This window comes from Apus apus, unplaced genomic scaffold (genome assembly GCF_020740795.1).
Source record: "Apus apus isolate bApuApu2 unplaced genomic scaffold, bApuApu2.pri.cur manual_scaffold_30_ctg1, whole genome shotgun sequence".
Lineage (NCBI taxonomy): Eukaryota > Metazoa > Chordata > Aves > Apodiformes > Apodidae > Apus > Apus apus.
Window position 1 is genome coordinate 24,369 of NW_026248848.1, and position 15,155 is coordinate 39,523.

Consider the following 15,155-nt stretch of genomic DNA (forward strand, 5'->3'; position numbering starts at 1 on the left):
TCTGGGGGTGGTGGTGGATGAAAAGCTCAACAACACATGGTTGAGACCAGAAACCATCCACGACCTGGGTTGTCACCAGCAGTGTGGCTTGATGGGCCAGGGAGGACATTGTGCCCCTCTGCCCTGCTGAGACCCCCCTGCCGGGCTGGGTCCAGCTCTGGGGTCCACAACACAAGAAGGACACGGAGCTGTTGGAAAGAGTCCAGAGGAGGCCACAGAGATGATCCAAGGGCTGGAGCAGCTCTGGAGCCAGGCTGGGAGAGTTGGGGTGTCCAGCCTGGAGAGGAGAAGGCTCCAGGGAGACCTGAGAGCAGCTTCCAGTGCCTGAAGGGGCTCCAGGAAAGCTGGGGAGGGACTTGGGACAAGGGCAGGAGTGACAGGACAAGGGGTGATGGCTTCAACCTGGACGAGGGAGATTTAGGTGGGAAATGAAGAGGAAATTCCTCAGTTTGTGGTGAGAAACTGGAACACGTTCCAGGGAAGCTGTGGCTGCCCCATCCCTGGCAGTGTTGAAGGGCAGGTTGGATGGGGCTTGGAGCAGCCTGGGCTGGTGGGAGGTGTCCCTGCCCATGGCAGGGGGGTTGGGTCTAGACGGTCCTAAAGGTCTGTCCAACCCAAACCCTTCCATGACCCAGGCAAGTTCTCCTACCTTATCAGCTGCAGCTCCTTCCTCTGCCCTGGCTGGAGAGCGACGTTCCCCTTCTCAGCTCCAGGAAACACCAAGTCTGGAGCCTTGGCTGGAACCACCGAGGGCTCAGCAGGGAGGACCAGGGGCAAAACCCCCTCAGGCTGCTGCTCCTCCCCTGCAGGAGGGCGAGAGAGGCACGGAGGGGTGGAAGGAGAAAGGGTCAGCAGGGATGAGGGGGGAGAGCCCTGCAGACAGGAGACATCTCCTTGGAGCACGGGTGGAAACAGGCTCTTTGCTCCACGGTCATAAAGGTTAATTTTTGAACCCAGCCCTGATTTCATTGGTCCTGAGGCCAAGGGGGCAAAGATGAGAGGATTCAAGTGAAGACAGAATCAACGGCTGAGGTTGGAAACGACCTTGAAGATCATCGAGGCCCTGCCAGGAAGGAGAGGTGGGATTTCCCTTTGCAGTGAAGCCACGATTTGCTGACTGGGATTGGTCTGGGAATCCAGGCAGGTTTCTGGGGAGTGGTGGAGCTCCTGGTGCTGAGCTGCTCCTTCTGGCCAGAGGAGATCCGAGGGGATCAGGAGGAGGAGCAGCAACATCCATCTTCCATCTGCTCCCCTTCAGAGCCATCCTTGAGCCTCAGCTCCATAAAGAATTCCCTGGAGCCACCACACAGCAAAGTTGGGCCAGTCGGAGGAGCTGGTGGCATCCCTGGGAAAAGCCAGTTGGGAAAGGGCAGGGAAGGGCAGAGAGAGGGAACAAAAGCCTGAAACCACAGAAGGTCCGAGCAGGAGCAGGTGCTCCATGAGCAGGCACCTCCTGCAGGGATTGCAGCCCAGGGAGGAGCCACGTTGGAGCTTGGGAAAAGCCTCCAAAGGCAGGAGTGGCCAAGAGAAACCCCCGTGTCCTCACCCCAACCCCCTGCCCCACGTGGGGCCCCCAGGAGAGGCTGAGAGTCCCCTCTGGGCACAGGAGGGGGGTGTGGAGCTGTCGGGAGTGGAGCTGAGCCTGGGAAAGGCTCCAAGTTCAAAGAAAAGTGGCCAAAACAACCGTTTTCCTTCCAAACACCTTTATTGCATTTCTTGGTACAAGGAAAGCTGGGCTTGCCTGGCCGGGCTTCAGGAATGTCCACCTCACAGAAAGACATTCTTCCTCCTCTTTCAGCCCCAGGTTTCTCTCTCTCTTTCATTTCTCCTTCCTGCTGCCTGAGATGGAACTTCTCCCCTTTGTTTGTCTCTCCACTCCACTTGCCTTCCCCTCATCCCCGAGATCTCCCAGTTCTACCCACACAAGCTTTCCTGGGACAGGGGTTCAGACTGGCTGTTCTCTGCTCTCTTGCTTGAGAACAAATCACAGCAAAAGGTTCTTTTGCTTCCAAGTCCGTTTTCTCTTGTTCTCTTTTGGGATTTTCTCTCATTCCTTCTCCTGGCTTGTCCTGGTGGGTTCCTCAATCCTCTCTTTCTTTCCTAGTTCCTGGGTGTCCTCAGCCTGACATGCCAGGCTCTCCTCCTCCCAACCATCACCTCTTGGCAGACACCTTGGACTCTGCAAGCCCTTGGAGGCACAATTCCCTTTTACAGTCTCTCCAAAGGGACACGGATGGAGACTGGGTGGATGAGAGGAGCAAGGGCCCCTTCCCCTTTGGACAGAAATGGGTAGAACCATCCTGCAGGTTCCTTTCCCAGCCCCAGGGACATCCTCACTATCATGGTCTTCTTCTCTGTTCCATAGAAGCTCACCTGCCCTTCCTCCAGGTCCAGCAACACCCCAATCCCTGGGTCACTCCAGAGCTGCTCCCCAGCCCTGCCATCCCCTTCCCTGGAGAAGACCCGTCCCTGGGATTTGTGCAGAGCCCAGTAGTCCTGCCCGGGAAGGAGCCCTTCCCCCTCCTGTCTCCCCTTCTCCCTCACCACCCCCAGCACCCAGTCCTGCTGCTCTCCCACCTCCACCTCCCAGTAGTGTTTCCCAGCCCCAAACCCCTCCTCCCCCAGCAGGACAGGGGCTGTGCAGGGAGGGTTGGGGCCAGCAGGGTCCAACGTCTTGCTCTCCACTCCTGCAACCCCCGGCAGCTGGAGCTCCAGGACCTGGCCCTCAGGATTCACCCTGATGGGAACTAGAGGGAAAAGGAGAATCCCCAGGTGAGCAGGGGGCTCAGGGACCTCTGTCCACACCTGGGCTGGAGTGGCTGAGGGTCTGGGGGGTCCTGGCACGATCCAACAAGAATTTAAACATCCCCAGAGCAGGACAAGCCACCACCAATGGACCCAGAGGCACCTTGGAGCTGTCACAGCCCTGTCCCCTCTGGGGACACGAGCCCACCAGACAATAAATCTCTCTCTCTGTTTTCACAGAGCCACAGAACATCAGGGGTTGGAAGGGACATCCAAAGACCATCGAGTGCAACCTGCCCTGCCAGAGCAGGACCAAAAAGCCACACACAACTAGGGCAGGTCACTCAGAAAGGCATCCAGACAGGTCTGGAAAGTCTCCAGAGAAGGAGACTCCACAGCCTCTCTGGGCAGCCTGTCCCAGGGCTCCCAGGAAAGAAGCTCTTCCTCATGTTGAGGTGGAACTTCCTGAGCTCAAGTTTAAATCCATTTCACCTCATCCTATCCCACAGCACAAGTGACAAGAGCTTGTCCCTGCCTTCTTGCTGCCCTCATGGATTGATAGACATGAGTTAGATCCCCCCTCAGTCTTCTCTCTAGACTGAACAGCCCCATGTGGGCACCTGTGCCCTCCAGAACTGTCTCCACACCCCAGCCCAGACTCTTTCTCTCCATCTTCCCATTCAGGTCCTGGAGCCAGTCCTGAGGAGGCTTCAGAGAGAACCCAGGGGCTCGAGGAGCTCTGCTCTGGAGCCAGGCTGGGAGAGTTGGGGTGTTGAGCCTGGAGAAGAGAAGGCTCCAGGGAGACCTGAGAGCACCTTCCAGTGCCTGGAGGGGCTCCAGGAAAGCTGGGGAGGGGCTTGGGACAAGGGCAGGGAGGGATGGGAGGAGGGGTGATGGTTTTAAACTGAAAGAGGGGAGATTTAGGTTGGACGTCAGGAAGAAATTCTTCTCCATGAGGGTAGGAAGGCACTGGAACAGGTTGTCCAGAAAAGCTGTGGCTGCCCCATCCCTGGCAGTGTTGAAGGGCAGGTTGGATGGGGCTTGGAGCAGCCTGGGCTGGTGGGAGGTGTCCCTGCCCATGCAGGGGGTTGGATCTAGATGATCTTGAAGGTCCCTCCCAAGCCATTTCATGACTCCATCACTTCCTGCTGCCCAAGACAGTTCCATCCCTGTGACCCCAGCCCCCTCGGGCTGTTCCTGGCATCCCCTTCCTCCTGCCAGCTCACCTGCGTGGCTCCAGGCTTCCCAGAAATCTACAGGAAAGAAATGGAGAGGACTGGGTTATGCTTTACAAGTTCAAAACTTCCCAGACTGTATCTCCTCTTAACCCACCAGCACCAACGTTCTGCAGAATCGTTTGCATTTTCATGGAATGGGTTGAATTGGGTGAGACCTTCAAAAATCATCCAACCCCCCTGCCATGGGCAGGGACACCTCCCACCAGCCCAGGCTGCTCCAAGCCCCATCCAACCTGCCCTTCAACACTGCCAGGGATGGGGCAGCCACAGCTTCCCTGGGCAGCCTGGGCCAGGCTCTCCCCACCCTCACAGAGAAGAGTTTCCTCCTCATGTCCAATCTCCTCAATTCCAGTTTAAACTACTTACCCAGCTCTGTTTTCAGTGGACCTGAAAGGGAAAGACATTCCAGTCACTGACACTTGTTTGTTTTCCTTTTCTTTTCCAGCTTTTCAAACTAGGACAAGCCCAAAGCAAGGAACAAGGTTCTTCAAACCATGGGATGGTTTGAGCTGGAAGGACCTTCAAGATCATCTAGATCCAACCCCCTGCGTGGGCAGGGACACCTCCCACCAGCCCAGGTTGCTCCAAGCCCCGTCCAACCTGCCCTTGGACATTTCCAAGGATGAAACTTGCAGAATTCCAGCTATATTCTTCTCCATAGCTTGAAATTCCACCACACCGTGTGGCTTCAAGTCCCGGGATGACCTTGAGAGACTCACCTGAAGACTTTAGTGTCTCTAAACTTGACAAGAATGTGAGATTTGCTGAAAATTAGGGGTTTGTTGGGTTGGGTTTTTTTTCTTACCAAAGCGTTTTTTGAGCCTGGACTTGGCTGAAAAGGAAAAGCAGAAATGGGGGAGGGGGGGAAATGAAACCATAAAAAACATGTATGCAAATTCCATTGGAATTTTATCTCTAATTGTTGCTTTTTTAAATAGGAGGCAGGTAATTCAACTAATTAAACAGAGCAATTTCTCTTCCCAGGGGTTAAATCCAACCCAACCTCCAGGAATATTTATAGTAAGAGGAGCTTTACCTGCTCGATTTTTTGTTTTTTCTCTCTCTGAAAAAAAAAGAATGAAAGAAAGTAAATGAAAGGGAAGGATTATCAGCCAGGAATCAGAAGCTGAATGTTCTCGGGTGGGGTTTAATGCTGCATGTCATGAAGCTGCCAAGTTGGGACATTTCTGTGGGAAAGAAATATATCTGGGAAGGGGAAATGGAAATGGGGGGTGGGGAAAGGTGGGGGGGGGAAGGAAAGGGGAAGGGAAATGGGGGGGGGAAGGGAAATGGGGGGGGGAAGGGAATGAAAGGGGGGGAAAGGAAATGAAAGGGGGGGGAAAGGAAATGAAAGGGGGGGGAAAGGAAATGAAAGGGGGGGAAAGGGAATGAAAGGGGGGGAAAGGGAATGAAAGGGGGGGAAGGAAATGAAAGGGGGGGAAAGAGAATGAAAGGGGGGGAAAGAGAATGAAAGGGGGGGGGAAAGGGAATGAAAGGGGGGAAAGGGAATGAAAAGGGGGGAAAGGGAATGAAAGGGGGGGGAAGGGAATGAAAGGGGGGGAAAGGGAATGAAAGGGGGGGGAAAGGGAATGAAAGGGGGGGGAAGGAAATGAAAGGGGGGGAAGGGAATGAAAGGGGGGGGAAAGGGAAACGATGGGGGGGAAGGGGAAACAGGGGTGGGGGAAGCCAGGGAAAAGGAAGCCAGGGAAAAGGAAGCCAGGGCGTGGGGGGGAAGGAACCCATGACAAGGCAGAGGGAGCCCCAAACCAAGATGGAGGAGCCCCAAGACATGACAGAGGAACCCCACGACAAGACAAAGGAGCTCAAGACAAGGCAGAGGAAACCTACCACAGGGCAGAGGAGTCCAAGACAAAAAAGCCCCAACCCCAAGACAGAGGAACCAACCCCAAGACAGAGGAACCAACCCCAAGACAGAGGAACCAACCCCAAGACGGAGGAACCAACCCCACAACACAACAGAGGATCCCCATGACAAGGCAGAGGAGCCCCAACCCAAGACAAAAGAGCCCCAACCCAAGACGGAAGAGCCCCAACCCAAGACAAAAGAGCCCTAACCCAAGATGGAAGAGCCCCAACCCAAGACGGAAGAGCCCCAACCCAAGACAAAAGAGCCCCAACCCAAGACGGAAGAGCCCCAACCCAAGACAAAAGAGCCCTAACCCAAGATGGAAGAGCCCCAACCCAAGACAAAAGAGCCCCAACCCAAGACAAAAGAGCCCCAACCCAAGATGGAAGAGCCCCAACCCAAGACGGAAGAGCCCCAACCCAAGACGGAAGAGCCCCAACCCAAGACAAAAGAGCCCCAACCCAAGATGGAAGAGCCCCAACCCAAGACAAAAGAGCCCCAACCCAAGACGGAAGAGCCCCAACCCAAGACAAAAGAGCCCCAACCCAAGACAAAAGAGCCCCAACCCAAGTCGGAAGAGCCCCAACCCAAGACAAAAGAGCCCCAACCCAAGATGGAAGAGCCCCAACCCAAGATGGAAGAGCCCCACGACAGAGGAACCAGCCCCACGACACGACAGAGAACCCCAAGGCAAGGCAGGGGAGCCCCAGCCCAAGACAGAGGAACCCAAGAAAGAAAGAAAGATCTCAGCCTCTGCCTGGAGTTTTTTCCCCACAAAAATTCTTGGCTTCAGCTGGGCCCCACATCCCATTTCGATGCTCCACCACATGGACCAGGGTCAGCAAAGTCAGTGGTCAGACCAGAACAGACCAAACAACACAGAAAACCCCCCAAACTTCAAAGACAACAAACCCCAATGAGCAAAAAAACCATCTCACCTAAAATGGACTCCAGTTGTTTTTTTTCTAGAAAAGACAATAGAGGGAGATCAGTGCAAGGTCTCTGAGAGACACAAAGACCAAGACAGAACCTGCACGACCACCTGGCAGGTGCTTCCTTGGATTAATGACACTGTTAGATGTCCCTGCAGACATTCAGCAAGATTTAGACAGGCTGGAGAGCTGGGCAAAGAGGAACATAATGAGGTTCCTTCAAGAACCTCAAGAGCAAGTGCAGAATCCTGCACCCAGGAAGGAACAACCACATGCACCAGGACAGGTTAGGAGGTGATCCTGCTGGAGAGCAGCTCCATGGAAAAGGACCTCAAAGCCCTGGCAGACAACAAGTGATCCATGGGACAACAATGTGGCCTTGTGGCCAAGAAAGCCAGTGGTATCTTGGGGTGCATCGAGTGTGTCCAACAGGTCAAGGGAGGTTCTCCTCCCTCTCTACTCAGCCCTGGTGAGACCTCACTTGGAGTGTTGTGTCCAGTTCTGGGCTCCCCAGTTTAAGAGGGACAGGGATTGACTGGAGAGAGTCCAACAGAGGATATGAGGATGATGAAGGGACTGGAACACCTGCCTGAGAGACCTGGGGCTGTTCAGTCTAGAGAGGAGAAGACTGAGGGGGGATCTAATTAATGTCTATAAATACATGAGGGCATCAAGAGGGGACAACCTCTTGTCACTTGTGCTCTGTGGTAGGACAAGGGGAAATGGATTCACACTCAAGCACAGGAAGTTCCATCTCAACACGAGGAAGAACTTCTCTACTGAGAGGGTGACAGAGCCCTGGGACAGGCTGCCCAGAGAGGTTGTGGAGTCTCCTTCTCTGGAGACTTTCAAGACCTGTCTGGATGCCTTTCTGAGTGACCTGCTCTAGCTTGTTTTGTGGGGTTTTCTTGGTCCTGCTCTGGCAGGAGGGGTTGGACTCAAAGATCTTCAGAGGTCCCTTCCAATCCCTCATATTCTGTGATTCTGTGAATTTAATCCATGAACATCTCACACTGTTTCAACTTGATTGTATTTAGAGAAATCATTAAGTTCTCCTTTCAAAAGTCATTAAAGCAGGGTGGGAACAGGACTTTGGATTGCTGGTGCTGGAGGTCCTGTTTGGACAATGCCTTAAGTGGCCCCGTTGTCACAGAACTGTGTGGCCTCTGAGATGACCTCACAGAAAACCTCTGAGATGACCAAGTCCAACCATCCACCCAAGGGAAAGAAAAACAGAACAAAAACCCACAAGTACACAAAAACCAACCAAGACCACCACAGAACCCCCCCAAGAAAGCCTCCATTACCACTGGAGCATGTCCTGAAGAGCCACATCTACACATTTCTTGGACCTCTCTGGGGTTGGTGACTCCACCACCTCCCTGGGAAGTCCCTTCCAGGATCTGACCACTCTTTGGGTGAAGAAATTCTGGCTAATATCCAGTCAGAACCTCCCCTGGGAAACTTGAGCCCATTTCCTCTAGTCAGAGAATCACAGACTTGTTCTGGTTGAAAAAGGCCTTTAAGATCATTGAGTCCAACCATGACCCAACTCCACCAACTACAACCCAACTCCACCAAGTCCAGTACTCAACCCACATCCCTCAGTCCCACATCTCTTAGACACCTCCAGGGATGGAGATTCCACCACTTCCCTGGTGGGCAGCCTGTCCCTGTGCTCAATGACCCTTCCAGTGAAGAAATTGTTCCCAATGTCTAATTTCAACACATGAATGTTGCTTTCCTGAGATCTCTGAACATCTCAACATGGTTTCAGACACAAAGAACCTTTTACCTTCTTCCATTTCCTCCTTTGCTTTTGCTGAAAAATAAAGAAAATTGATCATTATGTTAATTATTCTGGCAAATTCCTTTGTCACACAAGTTTATTTGGTCTAGAAAGAGAAACCAAAGTGGTTAAAACTTCAGTTTCATCTGATCTATTAGTAAGAATTCTTGTTTTTCACAGCAGGACACGTAAAATTCCTACTGGAGTTCATAAAAAATGAGGTAGGATTCTGAGGACCTTGCTAGGGGAGTCTTGTCCCAACCACAGCCTGACTGAAGTCCAGAGATCAGGAATAAGTACAGTCATGGGATGGTTTGGATTGGAGGGACCTTCAAGATCATCTAGATCCAACCCCCTGCATGGGCAGGGACACCTCCCACCAGCCCAGGCTGCTCCAAGCCCCATCCAACCTGCCCTTCAACACTGCCAGGGATGGGGCAGCCACAGCTTCCCTGGGCAACCTGGGCCAGGCTCTCACCACCCTCATGGTGAAGAATTTCCTCCTGACTTTCAACCCAGATGTCCCCTCTTACAGTCTGAAGCCATCACCCCTTGTCCTCTCCCTCCCTGCCCTTGTCCCAGGTCCCTCCCCAGTTTCCTGGAGCCCCTCCAGTGAACCCCACCAGTGGAGGTGGGCTAGATGCTCTTTGAGGGTCCCTTCCAACCCAAACCATTCCATGATCCTATGTCAACTGGTCCATTTTCTTCCCAAGTCCAGGCTTTTGGACATGACTTCATTCTAGAATAAGAGGTTGCCCAGGGAAGCTGTGGCTGCCCCATCCCTGGCAGTGCTGAAGGGCAGGTTGGATGGGGCTTGGAGCAGCCTGGGCTGCTGGGAGGTGTCCCTGCCCATGTTGGAACTGGATGTTCTTTAGACCATGGAATGGTTTGGGTTGGAAGGGACCTTAGAGAGATCCACTCGATGATCTTCAAGGTGTTTGCCCCATCCCTATAAGTGTCCAAGGGCAGGTTGGATGGGGCTTGGAGCAACCTGGGCTGGTGGGAGGTGTCCCTGCCCATGGCAGAATCTAGATGATCTTGAAGGCTCCTCCAACCCAAACCATTCCACGATTCCAAGAAACGTTCTGACTTTCGAGTTGTTTTCTTCTTCATATTCACCCTCCTCATTACTCACCTGAGAGAACCATTTTCTTGTGGTTTCCTGGATAAAGAAAAGAGAAAATTAAATACTTTGTTGCACGTTTTTTGTCGATTATGGCTGGAAAAATACCAGTTCATTTGTCATTAACCCTCTAATTCCATTGGTCACAAAGGTCCTCTCCTCAGACCTGAAGCCCTCTGAGATGAGAATGGGCAACTCCCATCCCTTCCCCTTCAGGTCCTCTTATTTCCCCACCCCATTTTTTTTTTCCCCATTTCCTTAATTTGGGGATTAAATCAAATCATTGGTGATTTCTCTTGGGAGCTTTTGCTCTCGTGGTGGAATTTGGGATGAGCTGTCGGGATATTTCAATTGACAGACAAGGTAAAACTTACTTTTCAGCTTGGAAAATATGGTGGAAACCAGGACCAGGCAAAGACACAAAATCACCAGGAAGACAATCAGCCGTTTTGAAATGGAGGGAAAGAAAATATCTGTAAATACATGATAGAAATAATCTAATAATTGTTAAAACACGAAGGAAATGAGGACTTCAAGGTGCAGGAGATGGTGAATGTGTGTGAAAAAGATCTCTAGAACTTCTCAGTAGGACTAGTCCAGGGAGACTCCTTCTCCAGGTAGAAGATTGAGTATTATGGAAGAAGACTGGACCAGCTCTGCTCTGGAGCCAGGCTGGGAGAGTTGGGGTGTTGAGCCTGGAGAAGAGAAGGCTCCAGGGAGACCTAAGAGCACCTTCCAGTGCCTGAAGGGGCTCCAGGAAAGCTGGGGAGGGGCTTGGGACAAGGGCAGGGAGGGATGGGACAAGGGGTGATGGCTCAAAACTTGAAGAGACATTCAGGTTGGAGATGAGGAAATTCTTCCCTGTGAGGGTGGTGAGACCCTGGCCCAGGTTCTCCAGGGAAACTGGTGCTGCTCAGTCCCTGGAAGTGCTCAGGACCAGGTTGGATGGGGCTTGGAGCAGCCTGGGATGATGGGAGGTGTCCCTGCCCATGCAGGGGGTGTTGGAACTAGATGATCTTTAAGGTCGCTCCAACCCAAACCATTCCATGATTCTATGATTCCCTGAAACCCCTGGGATGTTCATAGACTCCACCATCCCAGAACCAGATGGTTGGGTTGGAAGGGACCTTAAAGCCCACCCAGATGATCTACTAGATGATCTTGAAGGTGGCTGCCCCATCCCTGGAAGTGTCCAAGGCCAGGATGAATGGGGCTTGGGGTCACCTGATCTGATGAAGGTGTCCCTCTCTATGCAGGGGGGTTGGATCTAGATGATCTTTAAGGTTTCTCCAACCTAAACCACTCCATGATCCTATGAAAATGGGACCTGTGTGACCGGACACTCTGTCTTTTCCATCTCACAAGCAGGTGCCTGCAGAGCTCACCCACCTGAGATCAGGACTCGAGACTCACTCATGGTGTTGAGCAGATTGTTGACCACCCTGCAGGAAACTTCCATGTCAGAGCCTCGCTCCAGGTTCATGGAGGTGACAACACTGTAGAGACCTGTGGACATCATGGTCATCTTGGTGGTCGATAGCTCCTTCCGGACCCGTCCTTGGCCATCCAACCAAACCACCTCAGGTTTAGGAAACCATCCAGCTGCGTGGCAGGTGAGGCCAATGCCCTCCTTGGTGTGGCTCTTCAGGAAGATGGAAGGGCCACCACCTTTAGCTAAGAAGGAACATTCTCCATTTCAACCATGGCAGAAGATAAAGGCTTTTCTGAATTTAAACTGTGACAAAGACTGGGGCCCTGAAGTTGTGGTTGGAACTAGATGATCTTTAAAGCCCTTCCAACCCAAACCACTCCATGGTTTGGGTTGATTGCCTGAAACTTCTGGGATGTTCACAGACTCCACCATCCCAGAACCAGATGGTTTGGGTTGGAAGGGACCTTAAAGACCACCTGGATGATCCACTAGATGATCTTCAAGGTGGCTGCTCCATCCCTGGAAGTGTTCACATCCAGGTTGGATGGGGCTTGGAGCAACCTGGGCTGGTGGGAGGTGTCCCTGCCCATGCAGGGGGTTGGATCTAGATGATCTTGAAGATCCCTCCAACCCAAACCATTCCACAATTCCATGGTTGTGCTCTCAGGTCACATGCAGTTCTGAGGACAGGAAAGACCTGGATGTGTTGGAGCAGGGTTCCAGAGGAGGCCACAGAGATGTTCAGAGAGGTGGAGCACCTCTACTATGAGGATAGGCTGAGGGAATTGGGATGGTTCAGCCTAGAGAAGGCCCCAGGAGACCTCATTGCAGCCTTTCAATACCTAAAGAGGGTCTAAAAGAAATCTGAGGACAAACTTTTTAGTAGGACCTGGTAGGGTCAGGACAAGGGATGATGGTCTTCATCACAAAGAGAGGAGATTTAGACTAGATATAAATAAGTAATTCTTTAGATCATGGAATGGTTTGGGTTGGAAGGGACCTTAGAGAGCACCTGGATGATCCACTAGATGGTCTTCAAGGTGGCTGCTCCATCCCTGGAAGTGTTCACATCCAGGTTGGATGGGGCTTGGAGCAACCTGGGCTGGTGGGAGGTGTTCCCTGCCCATGCAAGGGGTTGGATCCAGATGATCTTGAAGGTCCTTCCGACCCAAACCATTCCATGATCCTACAATTATGATTCCCACTAGACACAAGGAAGGAATGTTTTACAATGAGGGTGGTGAAACATTGGAGCAGGTTGCCCAAAGAGGTGGTAGAAACCCCATCCCTGAATCCTTTCATGGTCACGTTGGATGGAGCTCTGAAGATCTGAGCAACCTGATCTGGTTGGAGATGTCTCTGGTCACTGCAAAGCAGGGAGGAGAGAGGAGGTTGGACTAGATGACCTTGAAAGGTCCCTTCCAACCCAAACTCTTCTATGATAGAGCTTCATGAGTCCAGGTACCTCAAGAGCGGGATCTCAACTGACCTCAGATACCAACCCTAACCATTAATTGAGATAAAATCAAATCAAAACGTTTCAAATCATCATAAAATTACAATTCCCTCAGTCAGCAGAGGTTGCCCATGGTCCTGTTGAGCTCCATCTTGGAATGAAATGAGATGGAATTCCCACTGACCTGCCACTTGCAGCTCAATCGACCCACGATGGTGCCTGTCATTGAAAGAGACCACACAGGTGTAGGAACCTTTGTCAGAGCTTCTGAGGTTCTTCAAGTGGAGAGACATGTTCCCAGCTTGGAATTCACTGTGGAAAAACTCTGTCCTGCTGTCATATCTCTCATCTTGATCCTCCTTTTTGGTCTTCCCATCGTATCTGCTCACGGTGACTTTCTGTGATGGTTCATGAAACACCCACTGGACAGAGAATGTCTCTGGGATGTCTTCTCCTACCACGTGGCAGGGCAGGACAACCCCTTCTCCAATGACACCAATAATGGAGCTGTTATGAGGGCAGCTACGAAGTTGACCTGCGTGAAGGAGAAAATGGCAGTTGTGGATGTTTATGAACGTCAGATATTTAGGGAAATACAATGAGGAGAACCCATCTGGACAGGCTGGAGAGTTGGGCAGGGAGGAACCTCAAGAGGTTCACCAAGGACAAGTGTGAAGTTCTGCATTTGGGGAGGAACAAGCCCCTGGGGCAGCACAGGGTGGGGAGCAGCTCTAGGGACAAGGACCTCAAGGTCCTGGTGGGCAACAGGGCTTGTTCCACCTCCTGTCCTGACTCCTCCTCCTTCCCCAGCCCAAAGGAGGAGGTTGGAGGGGTTGTGTCCATCCAGGAACATGTTCTTGCAAAAAGTCAGGTGGTTGAAGCCACCATGAGCTGCCCAGGCTGGGGAGTTGGACAGGGAGGAACCTCATGAGGTTCAACCTGAGCAGCTGGTGAAGTTCTGCATCTGGGGAGGAACAAGCCCAGGGAGCAGCACAGGGTGGGGGGACCTGCTGGGGAGCAGCTCTGGGGACAAGGACCTCAAGGTCCTGGTGGCCAACAGGGTGAGCATGAGCCAGCAGGGGGGCCTGGTGGCCAAGAAGGCCAATGGCAGCAAGAAGAGTGTGGGCAGGAGGTCAGGGAGGTTCTCCTGCCCCTCTGGTGGGGACACGTCTGGAGAACTGGGAGCAGTTCTGGGCTCCCCAGGGCAGGGAGGACAAGGAGCTGCTGGAGAGGGGACAGCAAAGGCCACCAAGATGCTGAGGGGATGGAGCATCTGGCCCGTGAGCAAAGGCTGAGGGAGCTGGGGCTGCTGAGCTGGAGAGGAGGAGCCTGAGGGGGGGTCTCCTCAAGGCTGGTCAGGATCTCCAGGGGGGTCAGGAGGGGGGACCAGGCTCTTCTCAGGGCCAGGACAAGGGGCAATGGGACAAACTGGAGCTCAGGAGGTTCTACCTGAACGTGAGGAGGAACTTGTTGACCTTGAGGGTTCCAGAGCCCTGGGACAGGCTGCCCAGGGAGGTGGTGGAGCCTCCATCTCTGGAGACATCCCAGCCCATCTGGGTGTGTTCCTGTGGGACCTGCTGGGGGTGACCCTGCCCTCCAGGGGGGCTGGACTGGATGGTCTCCAGAGGTCCCTTCCAACCCCACCACTCTGTGACTTGTGACTCTATGCACATGGTGCCAGGGAGGACATTTCAGGAGGGTGTTTTACTTATTAATTGAATGTGATATTTTTTAAAAAGGAAAGATTATTAATTTTGATTTTTTACTTTTCTTTGAACCTCATCAGAAATTGGGAATTTCATTTAAACCTAATTAAAATTAAACCATAATTACCTGTGATCAGGATCCATCTGCAGGGAAAGGTCAGGATGTGAAGAGCTGTCAGCCACCAAAAAGAGGAACCCATCAAGATCCAGGCTTCCTGATCATCCACGGAACCAAAAAGCAAAATCTCCAGGTGAAATTCCCATCAGTCTCTTCCCACCTTCAATACAAACCAAGAACAGTCATTTCAGAGATGAAATAATTGGGAAAAATAAGAATGAACTTGAAGATCATGGGTGTGATGGTGTCCAAGAGCAAAGGAACTGGACAAACTCTTCTCTTCCCTCATCTCCGTATCAAACTGAATCACATAAATGCTCCAAAAGGAACAGAGAATCATGGGATGGGTTGGGTTGGAAGGGACCTTAGAGATCATCCAGTCCCATCCCTGCATGGGCAGGGACACCTCCCACCAGCCCAGGTTGCTCCAAGCCCCATCCAACCTGCCCTTCAACACTGCCAGGGATGGGGCAGCCACAGCCTCCCTGGGCAACCTGGGCCAGGGTCTCCCCACCCTCATGGTGAAGATGCCAGGTTGAAGCCATCACCCCTTGTCCATCCCTCCCTGCCCTTGTCCCAAGCCCCTCCCCAGCTTTCCTGGAGCCCCTTCAGGCACTGGAAGGTGCTCTCAGGTCTCCCTGGAGCCTTCTCTTCTCCAGGCTCAACACCCCAACTCTCCCAGCCTGGCTCCAGAGCAGAGCTGCTCCAAGCCCATCTCCATGGTCTCCTCTGGACTCTCTCCATGTCCT

The 15,155-nt window shown here is 52.6% G+C and overlaps 1 protein-coding gene across 1 annotated transcript; it reads right to left on the reverse strand.

The window, feature by feature from the left end:
- Positions 1-2,208: 2,208 nt before the first annotated feature.
- LOC127396174 (butyrophilin subfamily 2 member A1-like) lies at positions 2,209-14,695 on the reverse strand. The gene is made up of 12 exons (XM_051643780.1): positions 14,680-14,695; positions 12,767-13,117; positions 11,084-11,368; positions 10,069-10,167; positions 9,707-9,733; positions 8,578-8,604; positions 6,789-6,815; positions 5,020-5,046; positions 4,789-4,815; positions 4,350-4,370; positions 3,972-3,998; positions 2,209-2,747 (listed from the first exon to the last, which is right to left on the reverse strand). Exons 1-12 carry the CDS (start codon positions 14,693-14,695, stop codon positions 2,209-2,211), a joined length of 1,473 nt encoding a protein of 490 aa, XP_051499740.1.
- Positions 14,696-15,155: the final 460 nt, after the last annotated feature.